At 38.9% G+C, this 18,987-nt stretch overlaps 2 protein-coding genes across 4 annotated transcripts; one reads left to right on the top strand and one right to left on the bottom strand.

The window, feature by feature from the left end:
• Nucleotides 1-152: 152 nt before the first annotated feature.
• On the top strand, nucleotides 153-10,226 carry ankrd13d (ankyrin repeat domain 13D). 2 transcript variants are annotated; one of them, XM_023328589.1, is made up of 17 exons: nucleotides 153-973; nucleotides 1,070-1,205; nucleotides 1,293-1,417; nucleotides 1,638-1,683; nucleotides 2,691-2,834; nucleotides 2,907-3,096; nucleotides 3,215-3,281; nucleotides 3,824-3,905; nucleotides 4,277-4,338; nucleotides 4,441-4,571; nucleotides 4,649-4,806; nucleotides 4,997-5,122; nucleotides 6,125-6,297; nucleotides 8,006-8,085; nucleotides 8,287-8,334; nucleotides 8,459-8,692; nucleotides 9,716-10,226. In XM_023328589.1, exons 1-17 carry the CDS (start codon nucleotides 890-892, stop codon nucleotides 9,777-9,779), a joined length of 1,950 nt encoding a protein of 649 aa, XP_023184357.1. In that variant the 5' UTR covers nucleotides 153-889; the 3' UTR covers nucleotides 9,780-10,226. The 2 variants fall into 2 exon arrangements, with proteins under 2 accessions (XP_023184357.1, XP_005809858.1); XM_005809801.3 differs by lacking the exon at nucleotides 8,287-8,334 and having other exon boundaries at nucleotides 154-973.
• LOC106699956 (signal-transducing adaptor protein 1-like) lies at nucleotides 9,990-17,744 on the bottom strand. Of its 2 annotated transcripts, none has more exons than XM_023328590.1 (10): nucleotides 17,495-17,744; nucleotides 16,963-17,034; nucleotides 16,661-16,777; nucleotides 16,235-16,291; nucleotides 15,615-15,772; nucleotides 14,990-15,121; nucleotides 14,701-14,770; nucleotides 12,982-13,084; nucleotides 12,728-12,904; nucleotides 9,990-11,754 (listed from the first exon to the last, which is right to left on the bottom strand). In XM_023328590.1, the coding sequence occupies exons 1-10, from the start codon at nucleotides 17,600-17,602 to the stop codon at nucleotides 11,600-11,602; spliced, it is 1,149 nt and encodes a 382-aa protein (XP_023184358.1). In that variant the 5' UTR covers nucleotides 17,603-17,744; the 3' UTR covers nucleotides 9,990-11,599. The 2 variants fall into 2 exon arrangements, with proteins under 2 accessions (XP_023184358.1, XP_014328300.1); XM_014472814.2 differs by having other exon boundaries at nucleotides 12,728-12,907; nucleotides 17,495-17,739.
• Nucleotides 17,745-18,987: the final 1,243 nt, after the last annotated feature.

The following is an 18,987-nucleotide window of genomic DNA, read 5'->3' as shown; positions in this document are numbered from 1 at the left end:
AAAGGAGGAAAGGGGATCTTATGAAATAATTTCTAAATTGAGTTGGTTTTTTTTTTTTTTGCATTTTTTTATTTTTATTTACTTAATCTGAAACATTTTATGAAAAAAAAAAAGCAAGAAGGGAAGAAATCCGGAGGAAGTACTCTCTAACGGATTTGCATCGCTGGATGACAGAAATCCTGCCTCCCGGCTCCACCCAGCAGCATCTCTCCGCCACCTGGAAACAAAGCCCCTTCAAACTAAATAAACCGTTGCAGCAGCTTTGCGAGAGCTTGATTGTGGCGGAGCTGATCGCGGAGGATCAGGGCGGACAGATGCGTTATTGGCGGCAGCTGGCATCTTCTCGTCGGGCTCTGAACTGGAGTGACCTGGATATGGAAGCGGACTGAGGGGCCGTGTCTCGCTTTATTTTGGTTACAACACTGCGATGGAAACGGAGGATGCTCTCATCGGCACCGGGACAAGCTAGCTAACTTTAATATCGGGCGGTTTGAACTGGATTATTTTAACTGCTACAGTATATTAAAAAAAATGAGAGGACACTGCTGTGAGTTGTTTGTTGGTTAAACCCGTCCATCCCGCAGTATGGGAAACAGAAGCTGAAAACAATGTTGTTAGCTAGTTAGCTAAGGTTAGCCAGCTAGCTGCTAGTTAACTAGTGGGCTGAGTTAGCCTTCCTGACTCAGCCCACTAATAGTTTAGCTGCTTCATGTTAGTTACTACAATAGAGTTGCCAAGTGGCAGTTTTTTTTTCTAAGTGACACAACTTTTGCTGTCAGAGTGTAACATTTGTAAGTAAAAAACCGAAGCTAGCTAGCTAACCAGCGGTGCCGATCCATTTTACTGCGATCTTTGTGGCTGTGAAAGTCTTCGTAAGAGTGTGTCAGCCATGGCTCAGGAGGCCTTTCCCTTGCATTTTTACGTCTGGAACAATCAGTACATAGAGCTGGACCGAGAGCTGCAGAAGAAAGAAGTGAGTCTCTGTGGTTTCTACAGGTGCGCTTTATTTTATGTCGCGCCGCAGTGCGCTGACACAGCTTGTGTGTGTGTGTGTGTTTTGGACATGCAGCAGGATGTGGATCGCCTGGATCCACGGGGGCGCACCCCGCTGGAGCTATCTGTCTGTCTGGGTCACCTGGAGTCCACCCGCGTGCTGCTCAGGTACTCTGCGGACCCGACGCACTGCAACGCACAGGGCTGGACCAGTGAGTGCTTCAAGCTGCCGCGGCTGCTGCTGCTTTACTTCATGTCCCCAGGCTGCTGTGAGTTAAACACCCGGACATTTGCTTCAGTCTTGCAGGAGGCGATGAGCACCGGGGACCCAGAGCTGGTGCAGCTGGTGCTTCAGTACAGAGACTTTAAACGAGCTACAGAGAGACTGGCGGGCATCCCAGAGCTGCTCAGCAAACTGAGACAGGTAAAAATCATCCTTTATCCTCCAATTCCTCATCTCCTTAATCAATGCACTCTTCTAAAGTGTGTTTCTAAGATGCTACCACTGAAGTGAGAGCTCTACACTGTCTGCCAGGGTGGCTTTTCCATTTTAAACAATATTTCCAACATGCTGCCAAAAACTCTCAGCGTCTTCATTAGATGAGGATGATCACCGTCTGAACATCCGTTTCCTGTCTCTTCAGGCGCGGGACTTTTACGTGGAGATGAAGTGGGAGTTCACCAGCTGGGGTGAGTGGATTTCAGATTTCCCACACAGAGGTAAATTTCAGCACCACTGCAGCTGGACAGCTCCCTCCGCAGCAGACCGTGTCAATATTGAATTTACACCTTTGGAAAAAGAGGGGAAAACTTGTTAGCTCTAAATAAACATGCACCAATTAACACAGCAGAGACTGGAATTGGTAGATTTAGTTCCCTCTGATTTGAGAGCCACACCAATCAGATCCACTCCAAAGAATATTGAAAAATTAGTTAATTTCTTTTCTTCAATAAATAAATTAAAACTTTGCACTTTTTATATTGATTTAAAATTAGATAATAATTTAGAAAATACTGTGATAAATGAATGGTGGTCATCTTGTGATTAAGTTTTTTGTTGCATTCAAAACTTGTCCATCTAATAAAACAAAACAGCTAAACTTCTTTTTTTTTAATCTGTCATCAGTCTGAAGAAAATAAATCAGAATTGGTCAACATTGGAATTGGCAGGCCAGAGAGTACCTGACATGTAAAAAGTCTGATCTATGCATTTCTAATCAAAATGACTAATCAGAAGTGAGACAGTGTCTTTGATTTGCAAGGTTTTAGTTTAAATTAGTTTGAAGTTAAACTCCCGCTTCATACTGAGAGTTTTTTTAGTTTAGGCAGTGATGGAAATGTTTTACAAATGTCTTTGCTCTTTAGGCTTTGCCTCATGACTGAAGTCCTTGGCCTGTTTAAGCAGCAGCTCCCTTTTAGAAAGTGGGGAGGATAAAAAAAATCAATGATGAGAAAGCAGGAGGAACCTTCTAAACATTTTTAGGCAACACTTTCCTCAGTCTGAGGCATTTGGAAAGCAGGGAGACCAATGCCAGAAAAATGTGCTACTCGGACTAATCAGATTAATTTACGTGATGCGCTGGTGAAAACATAAAACAAGATTTTCTTTTATAACCTCTTCTTTGGTTACGTGCTTCTTGCTTTCTCTGTCACATGTTTTGAAAAAGCCCCATCCTCTCTCTCCCCCCCTTTCGCAGTGCCCTTGGTGTCTAAGGTTTGCCCCAGTGACGTCTACCGGGTTTGGAAAAGCGGCTCATGCCTCCGTGTTGACACCACACTACTGGGCTTTGAACACATGACTTGGCTTAAAGGACGGCGCAGCTATATTTTCAAGGGTGGAGGTGTGTGATATAAATGCATAAATGAATAACGGCACCAGAGGGGATTCGCAGCATGTCCGTCTCTCTGCTCAGATGACGGAGCCGTGGTGATGGAGGTGGACCACAAGAAGCAGGTGGTGTATACGGAGCCACTTGTGCTGTCCCCTCGTGATGCGCCGTCCCTTCTGGCAGCCATGCAGCCGTCGCAGGAGAACACGGCCCAGAGGCTCACGTCGCCCATCGTCTCCACACACCTCAACACACGCAACATTTCCTTTGAGCGGTAACGACTGAATACCCAAACATTCCTGCCGACATTTTTTACTTTCACAAAGTTAAAATGAAAATATTGGTGACAGCCGAACTTAAAGTTTGACCTGTTTTTTTCATATTTGTCTCAGGAATAAGTCGGGAATCTGGGGCTGGCGTTCTGAGAAGACCGAGGTCGTCAGCGGTTACGAAGCCAAGGTAAGGAGGCTGATGCTCCAGCCCGACGTTGATGGTTTTATCACAAAGTACTGGTTTTATTTTGCTTCATCTAAATTACATGTTTGAACTTATTTCTGTTTAAAGTTGACAATTGTTTTGTTTCAGAGCAGTGTGGGAGAAGAAGAGTTCCCCACTGCCAAAATACTCCAGACCAATTTCTAAGAGGAGCTAAAAGATGAGATGATCGCAACTAAACTCGCAAAAGGACACTTTTACATAATTTAATACTTATTTGTGTTTAGGTTTTTTATAAATGTTCCTTCTGGTTTCATAACAACTAACCTATATTGTTTTTTTGTTTTGTTTTTGTCCAATCATTATCTTTTTTTTTATATGAGAATCTCTTGATGGTTGTAAAAGAAACAGTTTCTATATTTTAGTTTGTCTGCACAAAAAAAATCTGTTTTCATAGGTTTCACTAACACTCCAGACATTTTTGTCTGATGCTAACAATTACTGCTGGGAGCTTTAATAAAAGTGTGAGAAGACATGTTGTCCATGCTTCCTTTGTTTGTGTCCAGGTTTACAGTGCCACCAATGTGGAGGTGGTGACCCGCTCGAGGACGGAGCATTTATCAGACCAAGACAAGTCCAGAAACAAAGGTGAGAAAATTCACAGGGACAGAAAAACTATCTGTATGATATCTTGTCAAGTAAACAATGGTAGGGGGAATATGTCGCTGCTGAGACATTAAACTACTTATTTTTATTCCTGTACTTCCCAGTTTGTGTATTTTGTTAGATTTGTGTATATGGTTTTATATTTGTTTTGTACTTATTTGGACAAACAAACTGTATTTCTGTTCATTCCTCTTTACATCTCAGGCTTGTTGCTATGTAAAAAAAAAAGGCATGATGTGTGTGTCACTTTGTAGTCAACTGAGAGGGAAACAGAGCAGAGGTTTGGCTGCACTGTAGATGGTCCTCTATCTAGCCGTATTGATTAAAGCGGGTATTTTGCCTGTTTTTCTCAGGCTCAAAGACTCCCCTTCAGTCCTTCCTGGGCATTGCAGAGCAGCACACGGCTCACAACGGGGTAACGGAGCCTCTGCGGCGCACGTTCTTTCCCACACACTATCTCATTCATCCTTTCACACACACTCACCGCTACCACTGTATGTGTGTGTGTTCCTGTCAGAGCAACGTGTCCCAGTGTGCCAGTCCTCACAACCCCACGGCCATCACAGCCGAGGAATACTTCAACCCGGAGTTCAACCTGAATGGCCGGGACATCGGACGCCCCGTCGAGCTCACAAGCAAAGTGCAGAGGTTTGGTGAAGGCAGAGCAGCATCAGATCAGTCACGTTTATTATCATTATCACACTACATTGTCTTTTTTTTTTCAGGTTTAAAGCCACACTTTGGCTGAGTGAGACACACCCTCTGTCCCTGGCTGAGCAGGTGACGCCCATCATCGACCTCATGGCCATCTCAAACGCTCACTTTGCTAAACTGCGGGACTTTATCACCCTGCGGCTCCCACCAGGCTTCCCTGTGAAGATAGGTGAGTGCTGCAATTACATGCATATCTGATGGGACGTTTCAGTTCTGCAGGAAGCTTCTCTGCGACTTTGGCTTTTTTAAACCCTGGAGCTTTAGTTTGGAAACGTTGTTTGATCCAGCAGATTAACAGCCAAAGGAAACCCACTCAGCTGCACCTTCCCATTTCAATATTTTCTCTTTCTGCCCCTCAGAGATTCCTCTGTTTCACGTGTTGAATGCCAGAGTGACGTTCAGTAATCTGTGTGGCTGTGACGAGCCGGTCAGCTCTGTGATTGTTCACCCGCCAGAGAACTCTGGAGAACTACAGAGCACTCAGGGTAACTACGACTCCACCACAATCAGTAAATACTGAAAACATTTATCTGAGCAGCACCCTCCACGTTTACTGAAAAATATTAAAATCAAACCTTTATTTTGAGAGCATTTCAGTGGAAAATAATTTAATATTTTTAATGTAATTGCCTGTAACAAAACATTTTGCTCACCTGTTATAAAGTGAGTTTATGCTTACTTTTAAATTCAATGAGTATGTAGAAACTCTTAATCTGTGGTCTTTGTTTCCCTGGGGTGTAAATTCGAAGTAACACATAGGCCCATTTGTCTTCGCCACTCTTCAAAATGGGACAAACGTGAGAACATATTTAAGTAAAGTATGTCTAAGTTGATCTTCATTAGTTAGGAACTTAGTACAGGGAAATTGCTAATTGCCCAAACTTGTATCGACAGTCAGAGCAATAATTTAAAAATCGAAAAGACCCAACTTTATCTTTCTAGAAGAAACAGTAAGAAAAATGCTAAGTGTTTAAAAACAAAATCTCCTAATCTCTCAGTTTGAGGACTGCAGCAAAGAGTGGCATCTTGGGGTGGCCTGGTCTCCATACCGACTACTAGATGCAATTAACATGATAGAAGAACATTTTCTATTCTATCATCACAAATGGAAACATGTGGAGTTTACTGGGCTCTACTGAAACTTTAAATGAGACGGTCTGTATTGGAGGCTGAGCTTTGGGACAAAAGAAAAACTCCAGGTGGAACTGGCTTAAAACAATTGAAGTAATTTCTGAACTTTTTCCCCCCTCAAAGGTAATCAGATCAGTGGTTGAATTTTTTTACATTTTACCCTTGGATAATTCAACTACAGTAAAAGATGAATTTATTTGACATCTTTTTGCACTTCTTTACCAGGGGTGTCGAGCAATATTTTTGCACCACAAAAAAATTGCCGATGTAGCTAATCACAGCTGGACTCCTACTCCCTCCCGCCTGCAAGGGGTTTTAACGCATTGAATCATAAACGCATCTCATTTCCTCCTCAGGTCAGCTTCCCTCTGACTTCCATTGCGAGGTGGACCCCTCGGTGTTCGAGCCCCCTCCAGATTATACCACCCTCGGGCCGGGCCGCAGCGAGCCGCTGAGGGACGAGGACGACAACCTGCTGCAGTTCGCCATCCAGCAGAGTCTGCTGGACGCCGGCACCGAGAGCGATCAGGTCCGAGCGCCGTAATCAGCCCGGCACAAGAGTAAAGCGCTTCAGTTTGGCTGAGACAGACGGGAGACTTTGGACAGGATAGATAAACGGGTAGATTTATTGAAAGATGGCTTTATTATAACAAGCAGAATGTGGCGAAATATGCCAGTAATAAAATGAGTCATAAAGAAGAGTTGAGGCTCCGCCAACAGGCCATGAAGAATGTCTGTAAGGTGGATCGCAAATGTTTATGAAGTTCTGCACAGAGATCTGATGATTATTGTGCAGCATGTTGCTGTTGATATTGGAGGAGATTTTATTCTGCAGTTTCATTTACTAGAATAAATATTTTTATAGACTTGTGATCTGAAACAGCTGGGCTGTTCTACGCTGTAATGTGATGCAGCCTTGTGTATGACTGAGTGCAGGTATTACATGTTTCCCAGTGTCACTTGAGATTTCCTCCTTATCTTTGTGCACATTAATGACACACCCCATATATTCCTGAACTATTTGTAAAAAAAAAAAGAAGAAGAAAAAAAAGCGTAAATAAGGATTTGTGAGGAGTTTGTTATGGTTAAAATTAGGAAAACACAACTAATTAGGAAGATTACTCAGCATTTGTAGATGCCAGTGGAGATATTTATAGTTCTTTTCTCCTATATAACCTGTGATTTCATGTATTAGTCAAACTCAAAGTAACACAAACTTGTAAAGTCAAAGGAAAATTGCAAATAATTTTCTAAATATTTTAATATAAATATCTGAAAATGTGACAGACACTGGTATTAATGCCCCCTGAACCAATATTTTGCCGAACCATCTCTGTTTTGTTGTTTGTCTCTACCACCTTTACACATTTAGCAAATGTAAAGCATCTTTTAAATATCAAGTCCACCTGGATTAAGCTCTGGACTTTGACTGGGCCGTTGTAACTCATAACTGTGCTGGGATCTAAACAGTTCCTTTGTGATTTTTTTGCTGAGTTTTTAAGGTTGTTGTTTACCCTCTTAGAATTATTTTGACACAGCATGATGTCTCTGCAACATGTTTTAGTAGCAACATCATGTTTCCACAATGCTGAGCTTTTGACATTTAGGTCAAAGATATTTATTTTGGGTTATATAAAACGCTTACCTTCTTATGTTTGCTGTTTCCATAGTTTTTCAAAAAGGCTGATTTTACAGAGCACAACTAACGGATGTTTGTCTGTGGATGTTTCCATAGAAAATTGTTTGAGAGCAGATGTTCATTTGCATAATTTTAGTTCAACTTCACAACAATTTGCTACTTTGCTAAATGAAATACATGATAAAATGTGCAAAAGTTCAAGATGCCTGACTGTACTCCAAAGACTGGATAAAAACACTGACAGAGGCATGTGCAATGTTTTAAGTGAAGTAAAAAGTAAGTTTATTGTTGACTTGAGACATTAAATTAATTCAGAAAATTGTTGTGACATTTTCTCCTTATATTTAGAGCTATAAATGCCAATAATTTAGCATAAAAATGTTACGTCTTTGGCATTGTTGGTCCAGTCTGGTGTAGCTTCTGCAGAAGCAGCAACATTTCTGTATTTGCTGGCGTCTCTGCATCTCTTTTTCTCCTTGACTTAGAAAAGCACAGAGCTCTTTTTAGCACCGTAGATTCTGCTCTTAACTGATCATTTAACTCTCAACAAGCACTTCTCTTGTCTAAAGTCAGGAACCATTTGCTTCTAAATTTCCAGGTGACCATCTGGGAGGCGCTGACCAACAGCCGCCCGGGGCCGCAGTCTCCGCTGTATGAGGAGGACTCTCAGCTGGAGAGGTGAGAGGATTTTACCTGCTGCTGACTCTGCAGTCATCGCTCTACTGGAACTGTGGCTTTACTCCGCTGTTAGTAGAGAATAATTAGTTGTTTTTTTTCTTAAATGGATTAGTAATTTAGAGAATAAATAGATGAAGAAATTGCACACATGAATGTGTGGGAATTAATATTCTAATGATGTCTTAATCTTTTTTTCTTCAGGAGAACTTCTGGCATGAGCTGTAATTTAAGGAAAGATACTAAAATAGAGTTCAGTAATTAGCTTTTTCTCTCTCCTCCTGAGAGCAGCACTTCTCTTTTATCCTCTACTGGAGTTTAAGCAGAAGGACACTGAAAACAACCGCCTTAGACAACTTTTTCTGCCTCCTCTCAGGGCGATCCAGGAGTCGCTCTCCATCTCTCTGGCCAGCAGAGAGGGAGAGGACACGGCCGACCCCAGCCTGCCCCCCTCCGTGTCCCCGCAGGACCCTGCCTCCAACTCGCCGCTCTCCTACAACGCCGCCACCAACCCGAGGCTTTCCGGTCCCTTCGGCGTGGCGTCCAGCTTCGACGAGCAGCTGCAGCTCGCCATGGAGCTGTCGTGCAGGGAGCAGGAGGAGATTGACAGGTGGGGGCTGCCTGGCGGTCACCTCAGGCAAAAACGTTCATGTTGACAGATTGTGATCTGAGCCTTCTGTGAGTGAGTGACGGCTGTCTGCATGCAGGGCACTTAAGGAAGAGACATATTTGGTGTTTTTTCACTTGCACTACATCCTTAAACTTCACCAGAGCACCCACTTCTTTGCGCCTGCAGCTATTTATTTGCTGTGCTGTTTGTATTTATGTTCATTACCATCACTGGGGTGATGAAACTTCATCTCATTAACAGTTTCTATTACTGTTTAGAAACAATGTTATTGGCTAAATAAAATGCAAAGCATACAGAGGGCCATAGACAATTTGCATCACAAGTACATTAACATCATCACAATATCCATGTCATCTCTGTTGACCACTGTGTTACACGGCTGTTTCCATGAAAATGTCCAAATATCACAGCTAATATCATTGCTCTGTTTGCCAATATTATTGCAATCATAAGATTTTTCTAATATCATGCAGCTCTAATATGAACTCCTCTGTACACCAAAGTGCTAGTGAAAGCTGTAGACATCTGTTTAAGCTTGACCCAAAGTGGCTGATGCAGCTGAGTGACGATCCTCAAACACAGCAGCAAAACTCCAATAAAATGTACTAAAGGTGCTGCAGTGGCCCAGTAAAAGTCCAGACTCCAGCTTGATGCTGTGCGTAATCCATAAGAAGGTTTTGTATGACTTAATGTCTTCAAACCTCTTTAAGATTGTTTTGAAGATGCATTATAAAGAAAAACTGTTCAACATTTGTCCACAAAGATGTAAGATGAAAATGATTACTTCTGTAAACATTTCTTTTAATACAAGCTGATAAATGATGGGGTAAATTGTAGTTTTTCCATATCTGAGCTCTACAAACACACCTTCTTTGGTTCGTGTAGCTCCCATATTAGAGACAATAATGTGTCCAGTCAAACCTTTCCTACATAAACACTGAAAACATTGAATCCACAAAAACTTGTCAAAACTGTTAAACCCAGTTCGTCTTTCGTTTCCAGGAAGCGTAAGGAGGAAGAGGAGGAGCTGGAGAGGATCCTGCAGCTGTCTCTCACAGAGAAGTGATGCTGCGGCAGGACGGGTCCACACTTAATTTATTCCGTTTTAATTTTTAAATCCCAAGACATTAATTTATTATTGCAGATATTTTATTTGTTTTTGTCACATGAAGGCTGCTAACATGCACAGACTGAAAGGAACTGATGTAGGAAATGCGAAATGAGTTACTCTGAATAAAATGCTGTACACTTTAAGTGAAGGAGATGACAAAAAGGGAGCTTTTTTCTTTTTTTTTATTGAATATTTTTCACAGTCTTGCTGTTTTTGAGTCATGAATGATCCTTAAGCTTATATGATCCCCTACACTGACAAAAAATACAGTAAAACATAATAGAATAAAAAAAAACTTCTAAGCATTTATGTTGGATTACTCCCAAGTGTGGAAAAATTAAAAATAAAGATAATCTTGGATTATTATTCTGTCTTCAGCTTGCATTAAAATATTTTACATGTTTACATATTCATTATGTTATTTTTTTTACATTGGACATTGTTACAATAACAATAAAGAAAATATTTAGCCAAAACTGAAAGTTTACCAGCTTTCTAAACAGAAAATCTGCCGATGTTCACAATAAGATGGTTTTGGCAAATTATTGTCACATGTGAAAATGTATTTTTTTCCTCTCTCTTTTTTTTGGTAGTGTCAACAGTGAGTTGTGAAACAAAATCACATTTTACATAAATGCATTTGGCAGAAGTCACAGACAAATGAGGATATAACATAATGGAGCTAATATCAAAGCTAACAGTAGTTGGCTACTGCTAGCAGGCTACTAGTAGCCAACAACGGTAATGATCTACAAACAGTAGGCTAGGAAATATGGATTATATGTACTCCATATATATATATATATATATATATATATATATATATATGATTCTGGATAGCCTTGAGCTCGGTGTAGGTACTGCTAGCCGACAATCCCTTCATGACATAAGGGAACCATTTCAGGAAATACTTTTTATGATAAAGCTACAAAAGTATGGAGGGCTGGTGGTGCAAAACACAGTAAGTTTAAAAATTTACATTTCCTTAAACCCTATATTGAGAAATTTTCTTTAAAAAAAATAACTTTTTTTTCTTTGCTATTTCAGTCTTCTACAGTTAGCTTGTCAGTTTTCTAGTCATTTTGACACCGGAAGCTTTTCTTAATGAAATAGCATCAAATCCAGACATTATCAGCTTTATGGAGGGATATGAAAAACAGTATAAAGTGCATTGATCAAATACAACAAATAAGTTGAATATTAACACATGCTTCTCAAACAAACATTTTCTTCCTCTGAATTGTGCAAAACCCTCTGATCACAAGCAAACATAGTCTTTCTTAGTTTGGTGTGAAGTTAAAGTTTCTATGAAAAAACCTCAGAAGCACCAAATTTTAGATTATTTCTTTTTAGCAAATATTGTTACTCCTTCACTGGTTTTCTGACTGTGGATTGCAGGTGTGACTTGGAGACTTCTATAGTGTTTGACCAAATTTCCCTAACTTGGAAAAAAATCAAGTTGCACAACTTCCTTTATTTAAAACAAGTAGCTTGCAAATCTTTGTCATCAAGCGTAAAGTGACTTTCTTCGGAAATAAATCACCCAAACTTCTGTTTATATGTTTGCTTACTGTTTTTAACTCTGGACAGTGTCGGAAAAAATGAGTTCAAAGATTCCCACACCCTTCTGCCTCTGATAATTAACTGAGAACTCATATATTTTTTATTTAACTTTTGCACACATTTAATATCCCCATAGGAAAAAGGGGATTCTGGTGGCAGAGCTCAGTAAAACATGTACTCTTTGAGCCACATATTAGGCTTAAAGTTAAAGTTCATGGCATGGGGATGTTGGTTGTCCACCGGACTTTTGATTTGAATTTTTCACCTTCTTCATTCTGGTATGCGAAGTCTTCGTCCGTTCCAGCTTCCACATAGAGATTTTCTTTTCTCATTTGTAAAACTGCCTGGAGCTCACCAGCCACCTGAGCTGATTAAGACAAAAAAAAAAGAGTGTTACTCGTTGAGATTAATTTGATCTACTAACACAAACAATGATGATGCATTCAGTTGAATTTTAGTTATGATGTAAAATAAACTCTTTTATAGCAGAAGCATAATTTCACACAGAGCATTTCAGAAAAATGTAACCTTGCATTTGAGCATATTTTTTTCAGTGGATAATTCTGTATATTCAGAAATACAATCAGCAGTTGGCCATTTATTTTTTTTTATCTATTCCCCAAGGTTGGAGCATGAATAAACACTTTTTTTTCTATTTGTGCAATCTCTTCGTTCCTTGTTTCTGTCTTATTGTCTCATCTCTTCTGTTTAGCCAGTAGGTGTTATACAGGGTTTGGTCTGGGGACAGATATGGCCATGGAGGAATGTTTTGAATCACGTTAAAAAAAACTCAATGAACACCTATTTTCAGTATTCTCAAAGTCCACCAGACTTTCTTTTAAGGTTTACTGATGCCACACCCCCTAACAAAGTTCTTTTGAAAGAGAAACAGGCCCACAGCATCATAGTTCCACCATCGCACTTGACTGTGGGCATGATACTCCTGAGTTTCTCATCAAAGAAGCCGTATTTGTTTGTAGTAAAAAAGGTCTGTCTGGATCTTTTCTAACAAGAACATATAGGTTCAATTAAAATCCCAGTTTATCTAACTCCCCATGTTTGGACAACTGGATGGACAGAGAAGGTCCAACCAGTTGCTATGCAGATATTGTCCAATGGTTGTTACGACACAGTTCTCCAATAGTTACCTGTTTTATTCACCTCTAACTGTCCGTCTTATTGAGGGTTTCCAATCACTGTCACACTGGTGATTTTGTAAACAACATTTTTTCTTAAATGGTATCATTTCCACCAATGAAAAAAAAAAAATCTATTTTACGGTAGTTTTTCAAGACATCTTTACTCAGGATCCAAGTAAATTTGTGTGAGTGTGTATTTACCTTTCTTCATCATTTGATCGTCCGTTATGGGATCTTCTGGTAACACATATTCTCCCTCATCAGGCCTGGGAATGAGTGGAAGATGCTTGTCTTTGGCCTGGGATCGTTGCATGGGGGCCACCTGAGCTTTGGGGACAACAGGTGGTGGCATGTTGACACATTTTGGGGGAGGAGCCACTACTGTCAAACAAAAACAGATGTTAATCTATGTCAATGTGAACTCATTTGTTTCTCAGAGGAGTGCTAATCCTCACCAATCCGAGTATCGTAGGGTTGAGCTACAACATAGGGACGGAGGCGATACTCTGTCTTCTCCAGGAAGTACTTCAGTACATCGTTCAGTGAGTGGACTGTTATCTGCAGAGTAAACATTAGGGAAGAATTAGCTATTAAATTTATTAAATTTATTTTTCACCGGTGTACTTATCATGAGATGTCAGAGAAACATATTCCAGACTAAGATTCAACTGTCACAGCAAAGTAACTACATAAACATGGCAACTTCTTTTCCCTCTGATCTCCCTGAAATAAATAAAATAAGATTTAAAAAAAATCAGCATATTGCAATCAACTATAAAACTGCTGAAATATAAAGTTCATAACATAAACTCCTATGTAAAACACAGTAATCTGAATGTGCTCACTCACCCTTCATTTCCTAATATTGTCCTTACATGGAACCAGATCTTCATCTAATCTTTTAATCAGGCCTTGATGTATTTATGTATTATCATTTTGAAATTTCTCATTTCTGTTCAGTAGTGTTTGTTTAGTTGTTCCCCTCGGACCCTTTTAATTTTCAGGCACCCTGAACTCAACAGATGAACCAGATATTAGTCTAGACATGAGACAAGTCACAAAAAGTCTTTTTTTTTCCCCAGCATCATTCGATCATTTGTTAACTGGAGCCTGTGTCAAAAACACAATTTGTTTGCATTTTGTCAGTCAAACCTGCACAGATTTTGAGAGACAGAATAGTTTGTTTTTTTTAATGTTAATTAAGGGCATTTTCTCCAAATGGTGCCATTACAATTTTTGATCCAATTTAGAAAATCTAAAGAACAATTGGTCAAGATCACAAGATAGGAAGCAAAGTGAAAAGAAATGGGAGCTTATTATTATGAATATTATTATTGAAATGAATATGAATACAAAACCACTGAGCAATGTTTGTGTCCTAAAATTAAGACAGAAATATGAGACAAAATTATAGGAGAAACTGATTTGACTTCTTCATGTCGTCACGTCGATGCAGCTTTTGATGTCGGTTGACGTTTAGGTTCTGATGTAACCATCAAGGAATGAATCATTTACAATGTTGCACAACTGATTAAAGTGAGTGGTGCGGTTGCACTGCCTACGTCCATTAAATCTCAAGACGACCTCATGATATCTGGCCTTTCATTCACAGCCTTTGTTACATAATAGCTAAACATACAGTTCTTTCATGAAACCGATATGCAGTCGGTATTACATATGAGAAATCACCAATGTCATTTTCTTTAAGCACTTCAATTAAAATTAGTCGTTATTTGCCAAAACAACAGAATTATTTGCTGTCATCATGTTTGATACTCGGCCTAAATTATTTCAAACCATTAACATCAGTAAGGCAGAATGTCTGAACACTTTTGACTCCACATGGATGGATGCGAAGGTGCAAAACTGCATTTCCTTTAGAAAACAATCAATTAAATGAAGCATTGAGAAAAATTTTTTTGGTTAGAATTGGCTTCTTTGCTTTGTTTGCAAAATAGTTTGTTGTTTTTTTTTTTTTTTTACTTCACATTAAATCTAACTACATAGTTTTATTAATGGATTGTTTTATTAATATTTACTTAAGTAAATAATCCGAATAGTTTTTTTTTATTCTTTCTCATTTATGTTTCATGTCACCATTTTCTTTCTTTAGTTTCAGGCTGTGGATTGTGAGGAGAGCTGTTCAACCATAAAAACAAATACTTTAGACTTACTGGAGTCTCGAGTTCGATCACAAAGCCAGCGCTCGTGGAGGTCACCCTGTAGTTCTTCAGGACATACCCTCTGCAACACAGTGGACATCAAGATAATTACTCTGAATGCAGATTAACGTTGTTTCTATCATTGGTCTAACTGGTTGAAATGTTTGGTTTCCCTTCTTTGTATGTTTAACATTTCAAACTAGGATTATAAAAATAAACTTTAAGAGCCAGCTGGTTTATTTCAAAGTTCTGCGGGGAAATCAGAGCTGCTAAATGAGATAAGGATGAAGTCTGAGTAAACCTGTCTGTCTTTTGTCTGAGCGTCAGGGCGTAGTTCTTGGGCATGGTGGACGGGCGGAGGATGATGTTCCCATTTTCCGGGTTCTCACTGAGCAGCTTTTCAGCCTCCTGTCGGGTCACATCGAAAAAACAACTGCAGGGAGCAAAGAAAGCAAAAAGACACAATCAACATCTTCTATAAGTTTCTAAAGTAAATAATTTTATTTTTCTCAATAAAATAGTTTAGAAAGAGCTGTGAATAGAGCTCTTTTTTTGTCTAAATTGTTTGATTTTCTCTGGAGGTCATTGCCGCAATTATACAAGTGAAACAAGCTAGTAATTTTTTAGTGATTCTTAAGTTTTGTGAGTTTTGTGAAACCTGAGTCTTACAGGAAGTAAGCCTGTGAGAAAGCAGGTATTTATGTAACTGAAGGTAACTCATATTCTCAGTACAAAAGTCTTGAGATGGAAACATGATGCTTACAGAACTGATTAGAGCCAAGAAATGATGCAGGAGAGAAGACAGAGGCTAAAACTGCTTAAAATAACCTGTAGATATTATCAAATATTATTGTCCAGGGTAGTTGATACATTGTTTGGATATGCAGACAAACGCAATGTATTAGAAGCTCCTCAGTTTAACTCACGCAGGCATGTCAGGAGTATCTTTAGTCTGCAGGAAGCCTGGTCGGGGTGGAAGAGCAGGGCGCTGCAGCTGAGGGTTTCTTTTCTTTTCCTGAGCCAGCATCTCCTCCAGCTTCATTTTCTGACCAGGCAGCATATGAAGGTCTGAGGGAATCTCTTTCTGCAATAAAATACAGATTACTGTTTACAATAGACAATATAGTTTATCATAAAATATAAGAGGGAAAATTGAATGCAGACTTTACTTAAAATATTAACGTGAACTGAAACGTACAATATTTAGGAGGCTACTAAAATTTAAAATCTCATTTATAATTCTGTAATGTTCAAAATGATATCAGCTGAATGTATTAATCTTATTGCTCATATGTGTTGCTAATGATTCAAAGTTGAGTAGTTGCTGCCTGTCTGCAGCTGAACTGACTGGGTAAGGCTTACCCTTAAAATTAGATGATGGAGTTTGGAAAGACAAATGAATTTAACTTTATCTAATGACACAGAGTACTTGACCTACATTGAAAAAGTAATTTTCCAATGAATACTAAATAAAACAGGAGTTTTCAAGCTTGTGAGCCTCATGCTCATCCTGAGTTTGTTTCTGTTTTTCAGATTTTTGACTTACATTAACCAGAGTCATAATGTAGCCTCTCCATTCCTCTCCTGTGTCAGGATTATCCATCTGCAGAGTCAGAGAAAACAACACAAGTGTTGGTAAGATGAGACCAATTGCTTTCCTTCAACAAATACCGCACGTGAGTTTTATGTGAAATAAATAATATGGAAGGCATATATAAGCTTTCCATATATCTGCTTATATGTATGGAAAGGCCCACTGTTACGCATGGTGGAAGATCTGTGATGAAGAGGGCCTGTTTCTCTTCCACAGTTGCATAAACTCATTGAAATTAAATGACATTTCAACCTCTCAGTGCTAAATCTTAGTTCAAATGTATAATCTAAACAGTATGTTTTCAAATCATCCAGCTTTTAAAATCAAGTGAATGCCATTTTTGTGATAAATGCTGAGTCAGTTTGAAGTTTCACAAACCTTTAACTGCACCTCCTCCAGGGGCAAGCTTAAGGTGAAAATGTTTGGCCCTTTGCTTTTATAAGGAGACTCCATGTCCATGGACTTTATCAGCCCCAGGTCCAGCCTTTCTGAATACTGACAAACAAACAGAAAGTCCCGTGGCGGTTTAATGGATGAAATATCAACAGACCTGTACTTCCTTATTGCCCCTCTGATGAGTTTCTTTGGAATCAGATTTTGGGGTCTTGCACATGAAAAATACTTTCAATTAAATTTGACCACATTATTTTATGAAAGACAAACTTTGACTGTGTCCTTACTGTGTCTTGTGTGTCATTGTTGTACAGAAACACTGTTGATCCTCTGAGCTCTCCGTAGAAGTTCCTGAAATCCTGAAAGTCATAAATGTCTTTTTGAGTTAATGCTGTGGATGAAACCTTAACCTTTGCACAGAACCGAATCCAATAAACTCACCCTTGTCTTTATGGTAGACTAAAGTACAATGAATTTTTTTTTAATCTCCGGCTAACTAATTGAGATTGTTAATTTACATATATATGAAAACAGTATAGTTTTAAGTGAGTTTTTTTTAGACTCATCGTTCAAAGAATGTGCATCTATCAGTAGGTATCGATCCACTTCATAAATTAATTTAAAATAGCCTCCCATAAAATAAAGCAATCACAGTCTGACCTTGGCAACAAGATCAGGTTGCTAAAAAAAATTGTTACAAAGAGAATCAGCCGAAAAATAAAAACCTTACAAATACATGAATACCTCCAGTATTGACAGTTTCTGTGTTTAAATCTCCAGTTTCAAACTTCTACTAAATTGCAGTGTAGGTTATTTTACCTTCTCTTTGAGATTCTTCTTCAGCAGGTTTCCATAGTGGTACAGAGGCAAAGCTGTGATTGTCTCCCTCCTCCTGTGGATAACTCTCGGGTGAGGTCTGCCCTCCATCAGATCAACGAGTTTCTTCTAGTTTCTTGCTAGTTCGCCTCGACGCTCGTGAGCCTTTGAGCTGAGACCTGGGGAAACTGAGCTCCTCTGTGTTTTTGTGTGAGCTGAGACGCACTGATTTACTGCCTGAGATTATCACTGCTCTATAAATCCTCTATCATAACTTTTCTCGCGCAGCCTCAGAGCTGCTCTGGCTCTGAACCGGGAAATGCTGCACTGATTTACGAAGAAGGAAGTAGTTAGTTGAAAAACAGAAAAAAAAGCCAAACAATTATCAGCATTTGTACTTTGGCCCTGGTGTAACTCATGGTAATTTGGTTTTCATTCTCATGTGCAGTGAAGTGTGTTGGCAATAGCTCACACACAAACGCAAAGGCTTTTTTCACGGCAAAACTCTAAAAATGTAGGACAGATTAATCATTAGCAATAAAAGTGAGGTGTGAGTGGACAAACAGCTCAACTTTCAGTCTCAGTTTAGACTCCTTTTCGTACTGGACTTTCTTGTGCTCCCATTTAATACCTGAACTCTATAAGAGTTTGAGACGTTGTAATGCAAAGAACCAAAGCTCTGAATTTATGCCAATAAAAAATCCTACACTGGGTTAAAGTATTCTGGATTTATTACAGTCAATGCTCAAGAATGACAACTACAGCAGTAACATATCAGATAAAAAGTATTGTAATGTCCGCTTGATAGACTAGTTAAACAGCAGCATTCTACAGTGCACGTGAAAATAAAATGTTACACTGTGTTTCAAAATATAAAAGACAAAGAAAATATGTTGTTGTTGTTGTGTTTAAAGATTCCCTCTATGGATTAGATTTATATTGATAAATATTGGCCCATATCTCTTCTAAGGATGTTAATCTTTTTACATTATTTTCTAATATGTTTTACGGTCTTATGGGCTGCACTGAAAAAATGTTTCTTTGAACCTACTTTAAAAAAATACTTTGCTACAGTTAATCTTTTTAGTTTTGCAAAAAGCTATAATTCGGATTTAATTTATAGCTTAAGCAAAACTAATACAATTAGCTGTAACAAATTAGAGTATTTTTTTAAAGTTGGCTCAAAGAAACACTTTTTTAATGTGGTGTTGCAGTTTCAAGCTACTCCAGAGTCACTTGATAGAACATGAACAGCTTTTTACTGCTCAGGCCGTAATAAAGCATGACTCCCTCTAGATAAGATATTTTAGTGCCATATAAAAATCCAAAGTAAATCAATTAATGATGTAGATAAAGTGTCTATATACCATCATACCTGATATATATATGTATATATATATATTTTTTTTTTATTCACATAATAAATATATATATATATCTCTCTATATGTATAGAGACATATATCTACATCTCTCTCTCTCTATATATATATATGT

The sequence above is a fragment of the Xiphophorus maculatus genome, chromosome 23 (genome assembly GCF_002775205.1).
Source record: "Xiphophorus maculatus strain JP 163 A chromosome 23, X_maculatus-5.0-male, whole genome shotgun sequence".
Taxonomy (NCBI): Eukaryota; Metazoa; Chordata; class Actinopteri; order Cyprinodontiformes; family Poeciliidae; genus Xiphophorus; species Xiphophorus maculatus.
Note: the sequence above shows the minus strand (reverse complement) of the source record. Positions and strands in the feature narration are given on the sequence as shown.